The 16,320-nt window shown below is 49.4% G+C and overlaps 2 protein-coding genes across 4 annotated transcripts in view; both read right to left on the reverse strand.

Moving 5' to 3' along the window:
- The window catches only part of LOC131590198 (olfactory receptor 14C36-like), a 595,201-nt gene that overhangs the window by 527,484 nt on the left and 51,397 nt on the right, over positions 1–16,320 (reverse strand). The window lies entirely within an intron of this gene.
- Positions 1,738–11,802, reverse strand: LOC131590218 (FYVE and coiled-coil domain-containing protein 1-like). Of its 3 annotated transcripts, none has more exons than XM_058860171.1 (6): positions 11,763–11,802; positions 11,055–11,114; positions 10,116–10,283; positions 8,907–9,068; positions 8,179–8,340; positions 1,738–2,477 (listed from the first exon to the last, which is right to left on the reverse strand). In XM_058860171.1, the coding sequence occupies exons 1-5, from the start codon at positions 11,782–11,784 to the stop codon at positions 8,183–8,185; spliced, it is 570 nt and encodes a 189-aa protein (XP_058716154.1). In that variant the 5' UTR covers positions 11,785–11,802; the 3' UTR covers positions 1,738–2,477; positions 8,179–8,182. The 3 variants fall into 3 exon arrangements, with proteins under 3 accessions (XP_058716154.1, XP_058716152.1, XP_058716153.1); XM_058860169.1 differs by having other exon boundaries at positions 11,754–11,802; XM_058860170.1 differs by lacking the exon at positions 11,763–11,802 and having other exon boundaries at positions 1,738–2,049.

Consider the following 16,320-nt stretch of genomic DNA (forward strand, 5'->3'; position numbering starts at 1 on the left):
CTCCCTGTTTCATCTGTTTTACGCTCTCATTTTCTGTCTTTTGCCCCCCAAGATTCCCCAGAGCAATAAATCCTCTATTATCCCATGCAAAAGACCTCCCTCCTGTCCTTGTCTCCCCAGAGCACAGACTGACAGCCAAAAGCCATAAAGTGAGTACTCTAGTCACACCTGGGCTCATCCTGCTCCTGGGGTGTGACCCACTTCTGTGCAGGCCCAAGTGATAGAGCCAGAGCAGCTCTGGCCTGATACAATAGATGTCAGCCTTGTTGGCTTTCCCCCTGATCCTTACCCATAGGCACTCGACCTTATCATCATTAATCTCAATTTCTATAGCACTGAGAGGCTCCCACAGTACCTTGTTGGGCTGCTTCTGGTGTGAAACTGGTTTCTGAGTCTCTGGGTCAAGTGACCAGAGCAGGGCACAAACAAAAACATTGTCACTCACTATGCCCAGGAGGCCAAGCTCTGATTGAGAAGATTGCAAGGAACAGTGTTTAGGTATTACCCACTTTTGGATAATACTTTTTTTTTTTTTTTTTTAATGTGATTAAAAAAATGAATGAGAACAATTTTCCCTCCCTTGCTGCTCTCAGCTTTTGTGCCCAGGAGATCGTGCTGCTGGCCACTCATCTTTATTCATCCTCACAAAGCAACTGGTACCTCAGCTCCATCCAGATACCCTGAAACTCCATTTTAGCTTCAGGAGCTCAATTCCATTTACATTTTTTATCTTTGCAACACCTTGTGTCCCTGACTGAGCTGAGTTATGTGTATTTTGGTCTCAAAACACACCACAGGTGTGGCCATGCCTGGCCATGGAGCCCACTGACCCTTGCCCATGGACTGTCTCTGTGAAGAACAGCTTTGCAAGCTCAGTGTCCCTTCTCTGTCCTGTAGGATTTCATCAATAATACATTTTGAAAGAACAGCAGCAGCCTCCAAACTCCTGGCACACAATGAAGTGGTAGAGCTCTGCTGGGGTGGAAAACCCACAGTGGAATTGAATTTCCAATTCTGAACCAGAGGCCAGGAGTGCTTGCAGCTGGGTAATGTTCATTCCCTATTTCCCCTCTTTAGAGCAACAGGTTGGACCTGGTTTTTCCTTCTAGAACACTGCTGCTGAACCTCCCAGACAGGGAATCCACCTGAGGAGAGACGGAGCATCTGAATGTATCGCTCACCCTCGATGGTGATGCAGACACAGACACCTGACTTGGGCTCACCAAGTTTTATTGTCATGAGGCCCTTGTTCATTCCTTGCCCCTGGGAACAGGCAAACCAGCACAATGCTCACCAAGAATCAGCTGACATTTCTTCTCCCCTTTAAGCCTGAAGACACCTCTTCCTTCTTGGCTTATTTCTTCCTTGTTTTGTGCAAAGGAAACATCTGAACAGTCAGGATTGTCCAGGTAACAGGACAGAACTAAGTGTTCCTAAAGATGTTCTGCACCTGCATAAGAGGAGCACTTTAATAAAAGCCCTTCCTTTATGTCACATAGTTCTTCTGAAATATATTCCTTGCTCCTGCCATGGTTAGATGGAACTGATGGCAAGAGATAGACTCACTGGAAGAAGGAATAGCAGACTATCTCTCTCCTCAGTGCATTATCTAATTTCTTATATTCAGAAATCTTGCTTTAAGAACCAGACACAGAACACATGTGTAAGTTTCCAGAGTTACCCTGGATCAAGACGTTCACAGTTCAGATTTCAGCCTCAGAAGGAACATGCTAAATATAAACTTGTATTGATATAGATTTATTAAAAACAGAAGCAGAAAAGAAGATGGGTAATGTGAATGTAGTAAACATGCAACATAAAAATCATAACTGCAACTGAACACTTCATTCTCCAGATGAAATGATTCCCATACTACAGTACATCCCAGATTCTTTGTATACATGGAATGCTACAATATTCGAAGTCCAAGATTCCCAGGACTCCTCCCTGACATTTGGTGTAGAACTTGCTGGGTCTTGCAGCTGCTCTGCTTTGGGTGGCCTTTGGCTGCTGTTTCCATCTTTTGTTGGTACCACACGGTCGATGTATCTGCCATGACACAGGAGGATTAGAAACCAAATCACAGGAGGTGAATGCCCTAAAAATTATCTACCTCTTCCAGCAGCATGAGAATTTCCCCACACAGTGAGCCCTGGAAATGCAGGCAGCGTGGGAGGTCAAGCTCAGGAAAAATGCAATGAAGGCTGGACGGAAAAAGTAGGAAGCAACATACAACCTTCTTGAAAAGGTCCTCTTTTCTGAGGACCTTTCCATTCCAGCTCCATTATTTCTTCAACCACAACCAGAAGTATGAAATAAAGCGATAGAGACAATACATTATAATGATTTCTCCAAAAACTCGTGAATTGATTCCAGGCTCCCATTTTGCTCAGTGATCAATATTTCATCCATGCAGAAGTTGTCTGTGTGTTTGTATTGCACCACTCGTCTTCTTATGCACCTTCCTACAACCATGCCTGCAAAAGATTGAACAGTCAAGAGGAAGTGAAAATTCAACATACACAGGAACTGGGTACAGATAAAACTCCATTTGTCTTCATAGATTCGGAACCTTTTCAGGTGTCTCATGCCCTGCAGAGAATAATGGAGATGAATTGAGGTTGGAAGGGATCTCCAGAGATCATCTGGTCCACCCCCCTGATCAAGCAGGGACACTTGAAGGTGGCTGGCCAGAACCTCATCCAGTAGGTTTTGAATATCTCCAAGGATGGAGACTCCACCACATGCCAAGGTAAAAATGTCTGTAAGACTTGGGGACCAGTTTGGGGCTCAATGGCCTTGCTACATCTCTCTCTCCATTTGACATCCTCTTGGAGATGGACCTTGATGGGACAAAAGGCAATAGGCACCAGCTGTGACACAAGAAAGTCCCAGTAAATGGGTGGAAATTTTTTTTTTGGTAGCATTTTAAAATAGGGGTTATCAAGTATTAGAACAAGCTGAGATATAGGAGGTGCAATACAGCAACATGTGAGGACATACTCCAAAACCACCAAAGAAGATCAGGATCAGATGGGACCTCTCTGGAGCTGAAGGGATAGAAGTCAAGGCCATTTCTAGTGAAATCTCGCTCCCACAGTGCTTTCAGGTTGTGATGGCACTTACTACAACACTGCACACTGTTTCTCACCCTGTCTTTGCTCTCTGTTCATCTGTGCTGTGCAGTAACTCGCAACCAGGCTCTGAACTGTGTCCATTTCATCCCAAGGATGTGCACAGGCTGCACCAAATCTGACCCTCTTCTCCCACTGCAACCCCCACAGGGTGGTCCTGTGGCCCTGGACTCTCCTGTTCCACCTGTGACACACGTGGGCATGACCTGCAGCTCCAGGCTGTGCAGGATTTGCAGCAAACCCATTTCTCCTCTTGGTGCACTGAGCCACTGCACAGGGGGACACAACAGAGCTTTCCCTCCTTCTCGATCACCAATCCCCTGCCCTCACCTGGGAGGCCCAAGTGGGTAGTGGGGGGACCCAGGGGAGCAAAATGTTGCTCATGAAAAAGCCAGGCTCGTTGTGCTGCAGCCAAGGGCAGCTGGTTCTGATGCCCCCTGTACAGGCACCTTGGTCAGCAGAACAGCAAGGCCCTGTGGTTGGCACACTCCTCACTGTCTCCTCTATCCCTTGGAGGAAGCAGCTCCAGGAATGCTTGTGTCCTGTGGGCTGGTTTGGTCTGGATTAATTTTCTTCCCAGTATCTAGTGTGGGGCTGTCTTTGGGATCTGTGGTGAACACAGGGATGATAATGGAGATGTTTTTGTTACTGCTGAGCAGTGGCCACACGGAGCCAAGGCCTTTTCACTCTGTCACATTGGGGTTGGGGGGTCCGTGGGAGGTTGGGAGGGGACACAGCCAGGACAGATGACCCCAGCTGACCCAAGTAATGTCCCAGACTATGACAGTATGCTCAGTAGGGAAAGTAGGGGACATTTGGAGTGTTTGCCTTCCCATGTCACCATTCCATGGGATGGGGCCCTGCTCTCCTGGAGGTGCTGAGCACCTGCCAGCCCATGTGAATGGGTGTTTTGCTTCGCCACACTTTGCTTGTGTGCTCAACTTTTGTTTTCCCTACTAAACTGCCTTTACCTCAATTCACTTTCACCCTCTCAATTCTCCCCTAATCCTGTTGGTGGGGGAATCAGTGAGTGGCCCCAAGTGTGGGGCTTGGCTGCTGGAGGGGGTTGAACCACAGCAGCTGCCAGGACCAACTCCTTGCAAAGTCTGAAGGTGATTTTCAAGCTTTAAGCAGCTCCTCCTCAGTAACAGGACTGCACCAGTCTAGGATAATGCTTCCACATGGATTAGAGAGGAAGAGTGACACACACTGCCACAGGGATAAGGGAACGTTTCTTGCCTCACATTTCCACTCTCATCACGGGATGGGATGAACCCCTGGCAGGACTTGAGCAAGGTGCAATGTGATAGGAAAGATGTGTGCTAAAGTCTTGACAGAAAATTTGATGGGTGAGGGTATGGGTGATAATGTCCTTGAAATAGGTCTTGATTTTGGGCAGCTGGTTTGTTAGAGCTCAGCCTGGCTCCTGACACAGACAAGGCTCTGCACAGGCCTGAACTTCTGAACTTTGGGGTAAAACAGTAGGTTCAAGGGGGAATAAGGGGTAGGTGGGTCTGGAAGGCCATGCCTTCCAAGTACCTCAACCAGTGGGGAAAGGAAGAGGGCAACATGAGGCCAGGAGTTTGGGATAAAAGGGAGGCTGCATCCTCCAAAACCTCGAAAGAGAAAACCCTCTGGGTGTGTGCCCCACAGACTCTCCCTTTATTCGAATAAAGTTGAAGGACTCTGTCTCCTTTCTGGACATAAATCTCTGGTGTTTGTGGATTTTCCTGACAAATGGCATCAGCTAAAGGCCTCTAGTTTAGCTGAAAGAAGAACCAGCTGCTGGGATCACCTGGAGCAAGATGAGCTCCAGACACTTTTCCTGAGAGGCCCAAGAGGCAAAACAGGAGTCAGAGCTGGAGCTGCAGAGGCAGTGTGAGCTGGCTGCCCATGCTGCCCAGAGATGTGAGGGCTCCTGACAAGTACAGACAGGGCCTTGGGCACCACATGGCAATGCAAAAGTCATCAAATCACCCTTTCCTGAGCATGTTCTTCTCAGAACAGCTCTCTGATGGGGTGGAATGTGTTTTCCAGAGCTGCACTCAGGCTGTGAAGTGTCGTCTCCACCATTCTCCCTGTGCTTGCCTCTGTAGAGCTATATTTCTAAAATCTCTCTGGGTAAAAGAGAAAAGCAGACAATGAATGGATTTTCCAAGGCTTGCTGGGCCCTACATGTGCTCAGACACTGCCCAAGCCTCTGACCAAAATAATGATGTTCTCCTGGAGTGAAACACTGCTTCTCAAAGTGGGGAAACACCCAGGAGCCCTGGGCCATCCTCCAAAGGGAGCAGAGCCTGAGGCACTGGGATGCTTGGGGGTTCACCAGCAGGAACTCCAACCACACCTGAAATCTAGGCAGGCATTCTCAAGGAGAAAGATGCCATGCTGGTGGCAGGGGAGAAGGGATAGGGAACAAGGGAGATGAGTTTCCCTGCAGGAGACCCCTCTGGTTTGCCATGCAATGGGAGGGGCTGTAGCAGAAGGGCTCTTCACTGGTCCCATCTGCTGTAGGGATGCACCTTCCCCACCACAGCCCACCTGCTCCTTGACTGTTTCCTGAATTTTCCTAATTCCCCATTGCAATATTTTCAGAGTGCCTTAAAATCTGCTCATTGTCCACAGTAATTTCCAGGTTTTGATTCTTCTCAGGATGTATCCCCTAATATACACCAGAGGGGGATCAAAACAGAATTCACCAACTATCTGCTCTGAGACCACCCTCACACTCTCCTGCTCTTCACTCCGTTCTCTTAATTAGTTCTGTTCTCATGGCTCCAAAAGGAAACAGCAAATCAGGGTGTGTGATAATTTTGTTTCCCACACATGGGGCTCCTGGCTCAAACTTCTCTGAGGTGCAAGGAGGACTAAAAGCTGCTGAGAGATGAGCTCAGCTTCACCTTCATTTCACACAGGAAAGAGAGGCCAGGAGAATGGCCAGACCATGGACTAAAAAGGACATGGGCTTCCACAGAGAAGGAGCTCCCAGGGAAGGCCACTTTCCTGCACCGGTTGCCCATGGGGACACTTGGCAGGCTCCACTGTCCTTCCTGAGAGGAAGGACCAGCATCACTGGGACAGTGACCTTGTCTGTCCTGAGGGGACACCTTGAACCAGTAATGACACTGGGCCTTTACACTTCAAAAAGATCAAGAAGTCTCTGATCTTTCCCTGCCAAAGAGGACCCAAGCCCAAAGCACAGTGGAGCATGAATGATCAAGGTCCTGAGCTGCTTTGTCCAGGGAAAGGGACACTGTTCATGGCAAGCTGGGGTGGAGAGAAGCCACACCAGGACAGACTGAGCACTCCTGAGCCAGAGGACAGGGACAAGGCCTTGCCGAAGATTCCCTTAAGCTCTTCCTCTGGGGCTCTCCCAGTCCTATTGTCTTCTCTCCCTGAAGTGTCCACCTCCCAAGGTTCAAGGGCACATGGGCTCTGGAAAGAATAACAGAATCATGGAATATCCTGAGCTGCAAGGGACACACAGGGATCACTGATTGCAGCTCCTGGCTCTACCCAAGACACCCCAATAATCCCATCCTGTGCCTGGGGGTGTTGTCCAAATGCTCCTGGAGCTCTGGCAGCCTTGGGGCCATGACCAAACCCTGGGAAGCCTGTTCAGTGCCTCAGCAGCCTCTGGGGGATTCTCTGTTCTTTTCCTGATATCCAGTCCTACCCGGGCACAGCTGCAGCTGTTCCCTTACGTCTGGTCATGAGAGAGAAGAGGAGAGAGAGAGGAATAAGAAGCTCCTCCTACCCTCACAAACCTCCAAATGGGTAAGACTGGAAGGGACCACTTGAGGTCTTCTAGTCCAAGCTCCCACTCAAACAGGGTCTCCCAGAGACCATTAGTCAGATTTATGTCTGGTTGCCTTTTGAATTTCTCCAAAGAAGGAGTCTCCACAATCTGTCTCAGAACTGGTCCCGCTGCTGAGTCACCCTCACAGTAATGAAGGTCTTGCTTGTGTTTAGGTGGAAATTCCTTTGTTTCTGTTTCTGCCCATTGCCTCTCACCCCATGACTCAGCACCACCCAGAAGAGCCCAGCTCCATCCTCCTGACACCCACCCTTCAAACACTTCTGTCCATTGATGAGATCCCCTCTTAGCCTTTTCTTCTCCACGCCAAACAGGCCCAGCTCCCTCAGCCTCTCCTCACCAGAGAGATGCTCCAGGCCTCTGATCAGCTTTGTAGTTCCTCAGTTGGGCCCATCCCAAGAGCTCCAGGTTTCTCTTGTGCTGAGGAACCCAGCATGGGACACAGAGCTCCAGATGTGCCCCAGCAGGGCTGCCCCTCCCTTGGAGGTTGGCAAAGCCCTTCCTAAGGCAGCCCAGGCAGCCATTGGGTGCCTTGGCCACAAGGACACATTGCTGACTCTTGGACAGCTCTTTGTCCAGCAGAACCCCCAGGTCCTTCTCTGCAGAGCCCCTTTCCAGAAGGTCAGCCCTGAGCCTGGATGGGTGACTGGGCCTATTCCTCATCAGGTTCTTTCAGCTGGTTTGGATGGATGGACTGCAGGAGGGCTGAGGAAAGGGCACAGGCCCTGTGGGTATTCCTGAGGGCTTGGCAAAGAGCTGGGGGGCAGGATGGAGAGCAGGGATCATCTCTCTCCATCTCCCCTGACAGCATCTGTGGGCTGTGGCAGACAACACTCTGTCATGGGGAAGGTGAGTGGGCAGGAGGATTTGGACACCTTTACCACATGTCAGGTCATGCCTACACACACTCTTCAAAGACAAGAGAGCCAAGAGGAGCCTTGCAGAGTCCAAGAGAACCTGCAGAGAACACTTCAGCACAGAGGAGTTTCCGTGCCAGGGATCACAAAAGCTGAGGGGCTCAGAAAAGCTGACTTTACTCACAGGATGGATGGATGGTGGTGAATCCCATGACTAAAGTCAGCTTCTTTGGGCCTCTGTCCAGGTAAGGACTGTCCCTCCCCATCCCCTTTGAGGAGCTGAGCAAGATGAGCTCCCAGGGTGGTTGGCCTGTAGAGCAGCTTTTGCCTTCAGAGAGATGGAAGCCTGCTTGGCAATGCCCCTGCTCACCTTGTTACTTCTGCCCTGCTCTGAGAAGCTGAAACTCATGCTGTGATGACTTCAGCAATTTCTGTAAATCTTTTTCCAAACTTCCAATTCTTTGAAAGAGCTGCTGGAATTTCCAAGTCATTCTGGATACCAGGGCCCTTGAAATTTCCTCCTCTTTCTTTCCTGTAAAGAAAGAACAATGCCATTGGGTCACTAATGATTCCTCCTTGAGGAGGAGACAAGCTATCTGACACAAGGATACCCAAAGGCTCTGGTTTAATGTCCCTGAAAGAGGGTCTCTGTGCTCACAGACACGTCCAGGCTCTGCTCAAGAAAGCTCCTCTCCCTGCTCATCACCAACAGGGAAACAAGGCTGATCTCACATGTGCCCAAGCACGAGACCAGCAGTGGGGCAGCAGGAGAAGGGCAGTGGGGAAAGGGAGAGAGATGGGGACATCACTTCAAGGGGGGAACCTCAGCGAGTATCAGGCAATGAGAGAACTGCCAGCACCCACCCTCTGCAAAGATGAGGGACAGGAGAGGGACTTTGACCACCTGCACCTGCTGAGAACACTTCAGCATGGAGGTGTTTCAGTGCCATGGCTCACAGAAGCTGTTCCCCATGGGAGGATTGTCCCTCCATGTCCCCTCTGAGGAAATGAGCAGGATGAGCTCACAGAGTGGTTGGCCTGTAGAGCAGCTTCTGCCTTCAGGTGGATGAGTGTCTGCTTGGTAATGGCCCTGCTCACCTTGGTTCATCTCCAGGTCTGCTCTGAGAAGTTCAAGCTCATACTTTGTGGTCTCTGGCCATTCTTGTACATCGTTTTGCAGAGTCTGAATTCTTTGGGAGAGTGTCTGGACTCCATTCTCCATTCTAGATAACAGGACCCTTGCCAAGTTCCCCTCCTTTCCTGTGAAGAAAGAAAGACATCACTAATGTTTCTTCCTTGAGCAGGAGACCAGCTATCTGACAGGGATACTCAAAGGCTCTGATTTAACCTCGTTGACAGAGGGAATTCATAGGAATTCTGTTTGGCCATGAAGGCACAATCTGGAAATGGTTTTCCCTTTACCCTCAGGCTTTCAGCAGAGAGGGCCCAAGAAAATCAGAAAAAAATTTCATCCCTCTTCAACCTCTAATTTGTGCTTTCTGTAGCTCAATAAACAAGGCTCCAGCTTTGAAAAGTGGGCCACTGGCTTATTTCTAAGCCCACAATGGCCTGAGCAAGCAGGAATTCCAGGGGTTTCCCTGGACTCCTCTGGGCTGCTCCTTGCCATGGCTTTGCTGGCTGCAGCTGGAGCAAGAACAGGACCCATGGTCAGGGAAGGCCGATTGTTCCTCAGCTTTCCCAGCCCTGGGGGCAGGAGGATGTTCCCAACACACACGGCCTGAGCCAGGCCCTGGGGCACAGTCTGGGGCCAGCCAGGCCCACACTGGAGTCTGCCCCAGCTGACTCCTTCCCCTTCCCAGCACCAGCTCCTGCAGGCAGAGCTGCTCTGCACAGGCCCTGCGCTCACAGACACGTCCAGGCTCTGCTCAGGAAAGCTCCTCTCCCTGCTCATCATCAACAGGGAAACACGGCTGATCTCACATGTGCCCCAGCACAGGACCAGCACCGGGGCAGCAGGAGAAGGGCAGTGGGGAAAGGGAGAGAGATGAGGACATCACTTCAAGGGGGGAACCTCAGCGAGTATCAGGCAATGAGAGAACTGCCAGCACCCACCCTCTGCAAAGATGAGGGACAGGAGAGGGACTTTGACCACCTGCACCTGCTGAGAACACTTCAGCATGGAGGTGTTTCAGTGCCATGGATCACAGAAGCTGTTCCCCATGGGAGGATTGTCCCTCCACATCCCCTCTGAGGAAATGAGCAGGATGAGCTCACAGAGTGGTTGGCCTGTAGAGCAGCTTCTGCCTTCAGGTGGATGAGTGTCTGCTTGGTAATGGCCCTGCTCACCTTGGTTCTCCTCCAGGTATGCTCTGAGGAGCTGATGCTCCTTCTGTCTGCACTCCTGTAATTTTTGGAGATATTCCTGCAAGGCTTTCATTTTACCCTTGAGCTCCTGGAAGGCTTCATTTATCTTACATTCCAGGAGTTTTCTGGTTTTCTCCTTCTTTCTCTCTCCTGTAGAAAAAGATTGGTGTCAGTGGGGAACTGACATTGCTCTTTTGAAGGGGAGACCACCCATCCTGCCTGAGGATGATCAAATCCTGTTTTAAAGTCTCTTCTTGAGGGTCTCTCCTTGGCTCTTCCTACAGGTTGCTTTTTGGTTTCCTCTCTTCCAGGCTGTCCTGGTCTGTGCTGGGAAAAGCCCATTGCTGGGACATCTCTGCACCCTGGGAGCCTGGGGTCCTGGGCATCCTCATGGGGATGAGCAATATAACAAAGGACTGGCTGGAGGCCTTAGGAAATGGGAATTTCCAAAGAGATGGGATTGTTTGATCTGACTGCACTGGACCCTCATGCTCTGGATCTCCTTCCTGCTCGGCAGGGTTCCGTTTCCAGGTAGTGGAGGCAAGGACTGGCACTCACCTGTACAGAAAGGCTTCTGCCTTTTGTCCCTGTAGTTAAGCCCAGGGTGAGATTCCTCCTTTAGTGTTCAGAGAGAGGAAGGGGAATCCCAGAAGGGATGTGCTACACCTTTGAAATCATTACCAGTTGCTCAGCAACACCCCCTGCTAGAGTAGGATGTGTCTCTGATCAAAGAAGGTCACCCCTCTGACCAAGCTGATCCCACCCCAAAGGCCAGGCCTTCTGCTCTGGAAGGGGTTCTGCAGGCAGTGTGCTCAGGGGAGAGACCTCCACTGGCCTCTCTTCTCTCAGGGATAACACATCACATCCCAAGGGCTCCCAAGGATGGACACAGACAAGAGGAATGGCATCCAGCACACTTACTGAATTTGTTGATCAGCATTGCTGTGACTTTCTGAGCCCCATAGCCAACAGCCATCGGTACTGGATATCAGGTACATATGAAAATAAAATCAAGAAGAAAAAGAGGATCTTTAACCAGGGCCTTTCCCTAAGAAACTCCAGGACTGCACTGAGCAGGTTCAGGGGCAGAACACATCCCGCAGCCAGCCCAGGAGCCATGAGTTCCTGTGGACCAGGAGCCCCACAGCAGTGCTGGGGGGTTTCTGACCCTCGGGGCCCACTGAGGCTCTCCTGGGCCAGGAAGCTGCCTCAGGTTCCACAGCACCCAGGCACCACACAGGTGCCTCAGACCCACCAGAGCACAGCCACCACGAGAGGGTGAGACTCTTCTGCCTCACACTCCAGGAGTGGAGAGGGACCTCCCAGGTCCCTGTTCTGTCCCTTGGCACATTCATTTCAGCCTGACCCTCAAAGCCTTGCTCAGCAATACCCCCTGCTAGAGTAGGACATGTCTCCTATCAAAGATCACTCCTCTGACCAAAGTGATCCCACCCCAAAGGCCAGGCCTTCTGCTGTGCTCTGGAAGGGGTTCTGCAGGCAGTGTGCTCAGGGGAGAGACCTCCACTGGCCTCTCTTCTCTCAGGAATAACACATCGCATCCCAAGGGCTCCCAAGGATTGACACAGACAAGAGGAACGGGGTACATGAGTCCACACTTACTTATGGAACTGGCTAACCTCGACCAACTCATTTCTTCTAGCCACTGGTTCACCTGAAAAGAAAAAGAAAAATGAAAAATGAAAAAGCGGAAACTTCAATATTTCCCTAATGATTTCCAGAATTCATTAAAGAGCTTCTTTGGGACATGTATGTCCCTTGTACTACTCAAACCTCTGATCTCCTCAAGGTTTTTTAAATTACCTCTTTTCCTTTCCATCATTCTCTAAACATAAATAATATAACTCTTAGCAAAAAAAATTAGCCATGTCCTTGTTTCTTGTTACCTGTGTCCTTTTTTCAAGATTAACTCTGCAATGCAAAGGAAAAGAGGGGCAAAATCTCAGTGGTGGGCAAGGACTAGAGAAGATAATGCAGTTGGTAAGATGTTCTGTTGTACTTCCAGCGGGTCCCTAAGCCATCTTCAACAAAATTTAACAGAATTACTAGGTTGGAAAAGACCTTCAAGATCATCAAGTCCAACCCATGCCCTAACACCACAACCATACAATGGCAACAAGTGCCATATCCAGTCCTTTTTTAAAAGAAATTTTAAAATCTTGTCTACCCTGGAGCTCTGAGAATTCTCACAGACACACACATCATCTTTCTTGGTCAAAATGAAGACCTTCTGCTTTTGCAGAGTGCAGAACCTGGTATTCAACCCCAGCCACAATTTTCCACAGAGGAAAAGGACCATTTTCAATTCCTTGAGACTCAAATCCTGGAGGTTATCCTGACCAGCTATGAAGAAATCTATGGAGAAAGGACAGCGGTGAATTTGGCTGGCTGCCAGATGCCCACCAAATGTCTCTCACTTCCCCTTCTCAACTGGACAGGAGGAAAAAATACAACTGAAGAGCTCACATAGAGTCTGGGACATCCCTCACCAGTTGCCATCATGGGCAAACCAGACTCAAGTTGGGGACGATTGCTGTCCTTTCTCAGCAATTCCCAATAGAGTAGAAAACCACCAAAAAAAGACAAAAGCAAAACAGCCTCACTCCCACTCTCCCCTCCTCCTGGCTGTGAACACACCTGGTGCAGGTGGCTGGGGGCAGCTGCAAGTTGAGCTCCAGGTGGGAACCCGAGACAAGAGCCCATGAACTGCCAACAAAGCACAGCAAAGGGCACCAGGAGTGGTGGCACAGCTGGGGAAGGGACACCAAGAGACCCAGCAGGAGCCGAGGGCTTGGGAGGAAGAGCCAGACTTGAGCCTTGGGCACACAGACTGTGAGGAGATAAAACTGAGGGATTCCTTTGTGGGAGAAACAGCTCTACTGGGAATAAATGGCTTTATGGACTCAGACATCTGAGACTCTGCTGTGGGAAACCTGGGCTGAAGCAGGGAGGACACAGGGGCTGAGCGTGGGAGTGGGGTGTGTGGGGAGTCCAGCAGGGCCCATTGGGGCACTGGAGCCACTGCTGTGGAGGGGCTCCGGTCCCAGCACCAAACATCTCCGGTGGTGGGAGTGTGCTGGCCAGAGAGCCTCGGGAATGGTCAGACCGGGAACTTCCCTTAACACCCCCTTCTGCACAGCTGCTGCAGGAAGCACGGCCTCGCTGACCCTTCCAACAACTCCGCCTGTCCCTTCTGACTGCATCCATCACAGCAGCAATGACAGGTGAAGGCAGAAACAGGGACTGCTCAGGAGTGAGGAAAGGCCTGCTCAGGGCACAGCTCACTGCCCTGCTCTGCTCTCCCTCTCTTCTTGCACTCCATTTCCCTGTGCTGTCTGCTCCCTGTGGCTTTTTGTCTTCTTTGCCCAGGGCCATGTTCCAGAGAAGGAGGAGGACCTGGACTGAATTAAGGAACCCCTTGCCAAAAGCTGCTGCATGTCAAGAAAGCTTTCCTGGTGTTCGAGGGGAGTACAGACCCAGGTGAGGAAAAGAGCTCCACTGAAGACTGTAAATAGAGAAATGTCAGCAGGGACCCCAGAGAAGTCACAGCCCCAGGGCCGGTGGCTGTCCCAGAACTGAAGGAGTCAGACAGGAAATGCCTGGGATCTTTGCCAGGACTGAACTCTGCTCAATTTCCTCCCACCACCTTTTCCTGTTTTGCTCTGGTCTGAAAGGAGGGAAAGCATATAAATGGCATAAAACACTCAATATTTGAGGGGTTTTCTCCTGAAAGCAGAGCAATAGAATGATGGCTTCTTAAAGGGTAACAATGAATTAATGATGTGCACGTGGAACTGTCCTGAATGTGCCTCTGCTATCGATGACTGATGAGCACAAACATTTTCCTGAGATCACCACTCATGGAAAGATGGTTGTGCTTCCCAGAATAGGTCACTCCACTTCTCACAGTCAGAGACAAATTGTTCTCTCTGTCTCTCTTTGTCTCTCTCTCATATCTAAAAGGAGCCCTGACAACTGGTTGAGACTGGTTTATAATTAATAAAATTATTTTATGCAGGGTCAGATCTGCAATCCTGAGCCAAAGCTGAAGCTTTGAGGGGAAAAAAGAAAAGGAAGGGGGAAAGTGAGGAGAGGGGAGGAGAAGGAAAAAGAAAAGAAAAGAAAGGGAAAGGGAAAGGGAAAAAAAGTACAGCCAAAAAACAAAAAGGAAGTAACTCTATCTTCTGCATTGTCAGTGATGTCTCTGTTGGTCTCTGTTGTCTGGTCTGCCAACAGAAGCCAAATAAATTAGACATTTTGAATTATGTATTGAGTCCAGTACAACATTAACTGATGTGGGAAATGCAGGCACAGAGAGTTCTCAGGGCCTTGAGCATCCAGGCCCTGAGACAGAGATGGACACAGAGTTTGACCTGAGACCTTGGGGAAGGCTTGGGCCTTTACAACAATGAACCTGTACAAACATGAAGGAAGAACAGAAGCTTGTAATTTAAGTCAAAATCTGTTTGAAACATGCTTTCAGCAAGTAGAAATATGCTTTCTATATGTGAATAAATATGTTAAGTAAGATAATAGAGATTTTGAAGTTTCACATATAACGTGTTCTAAAGTCAGTAAGAAATTACAGATGCAGCAATCTAAGTTTCTGTAGTGTTCTGTGATTGTATAAGAAAAGACACATTGCAGCAGCATCGTGTGAGACAAAGCAATTGATGATTGGTTTATGAAGATGCTGCTGAGCTTTTGTGTGACCTCTTGATTGGTTAAAAAGTTTATAAAAGACATTGTAACTAGAATTTAGGTGGTTTCTGAGGTGATGGTGTTGAATGTAACACCTCAAGTGTCTCACCCTTCCCTAAGACTGATGGACTGTGCAATAAAATATCTTTTCTAACATCACTCAGATGGCCCTGTGTGCTCTGATCCCAGTAGTCCTTTTCCTCATCTTTGGCAACCTTATCCCCCCAATAAGAAATGGGGGTTGTCCTTACTTAACCTCCTTTGCCATTAATGTATTGATAACATTATTTTTATTATCCTTCACAGATGCTGCCAGGTTAAGTCTAAATTGAGCTTTCACCTCTCTCATTTCCTTTCTGCAAGACCTAAAGACATCCCTGAATATTCCCTGAGTTTCCTGACCTTCTGTCCAAAGGTGATGTGTCCATGGTTTTCCCTGAGTTCCTGGAAAAAGCTCCATGCCCAGCCAGGCCAGGCATTTTCCTCACTGATTCATCTTTTGGCACACAGGGACAGGCTGCTCCTTCCCCCTTAAGTTTACTTTCCTGAGGTGTGTCCATCCTTCCTGGACCCCTTTGTTTTTAAGGGCTGTTTCCCTTACAAAAATCAGTACCTGATTCAGTTCTCCCCAAATCTGCATCCTGAACTGGCCAAAGTCTGTCCTCCATAATTCCAGTGTAGAAGTTTTGTTGCTGCCCCTCCTTCTGTCCCAGAATATTGAAAACTCGATTATTCCATGGTCACTGTACCCCAGGCAGCCTCTGACCACCACATCTCCCAGCAGCCCTTCTCTGTTTGTGAACAGCAGCAGACACAGCTTTCCTTGGCACTGGGAGTGTGCCCAAAATTCCCTAAAATAAAAACTCCTCAGCAGCAATGCAGCATTGAGAAGCAGCATTCTTTATGTGGCCGGATGCTCGGGGGGACAGCTCCTCCCAAAGCCGGGCATGCTGAGCACAGGGAAGTTTCTGTTTCTATTCTGTATTTTGCACACAGCCATTCATTGATTGTCCCAGACTAAACAGACATATGGTAATCATGAGCCCAAAATGATGAACATATTTCCCCTCCCCTTTCCACATGCATTCTTCTGTGCTGGGCTCTCTCTGCTGGTCCCTGCTGGTGCTGGAGCCCAATGTTCCAGTGGGCCTGGCTGAGCTGGCAGGACACTGAGGCTGGAGAACTTCCAGTTCCCCTCCTTCCACAATGGGCATTGTGTGGTGTCCATGGGCCAGTGGGTTTGGAGAAGGAGCAGTGTGTGCTCACCTGGGGTAGACAATTTATCATCTGGTGACATGAGGTGACAGAGTGGGCTGTGACATCACAGAGTGGGTTCTGTGAGGTCACTGAGCAGCTATGACATCATGGGCTGTCTCTGTGAAATCACAGATATGGCTGTGACATCATGGGGTGGAGGTCAGATATCATTGAGAAGAGTGTGACATCACAGAGCAGGCTGTGACATCAC

Source organism: Poecile atricapillus, chromosome 32 (genome assembly GCF_030490865.1).
Source record: "Poecile atricapillus isolate bPoeAtr1 chromosome 32, bPoeAtr1.hap1, whole genome shotgun sequence".
In the NCBI taxonomy this organism is placed as follows: domain Eukaryota; kingdom Metazoa; phylum Chordata; class Aves; order Passeriformes; family Paridae; genus Poecile; species Poecile atricapillus.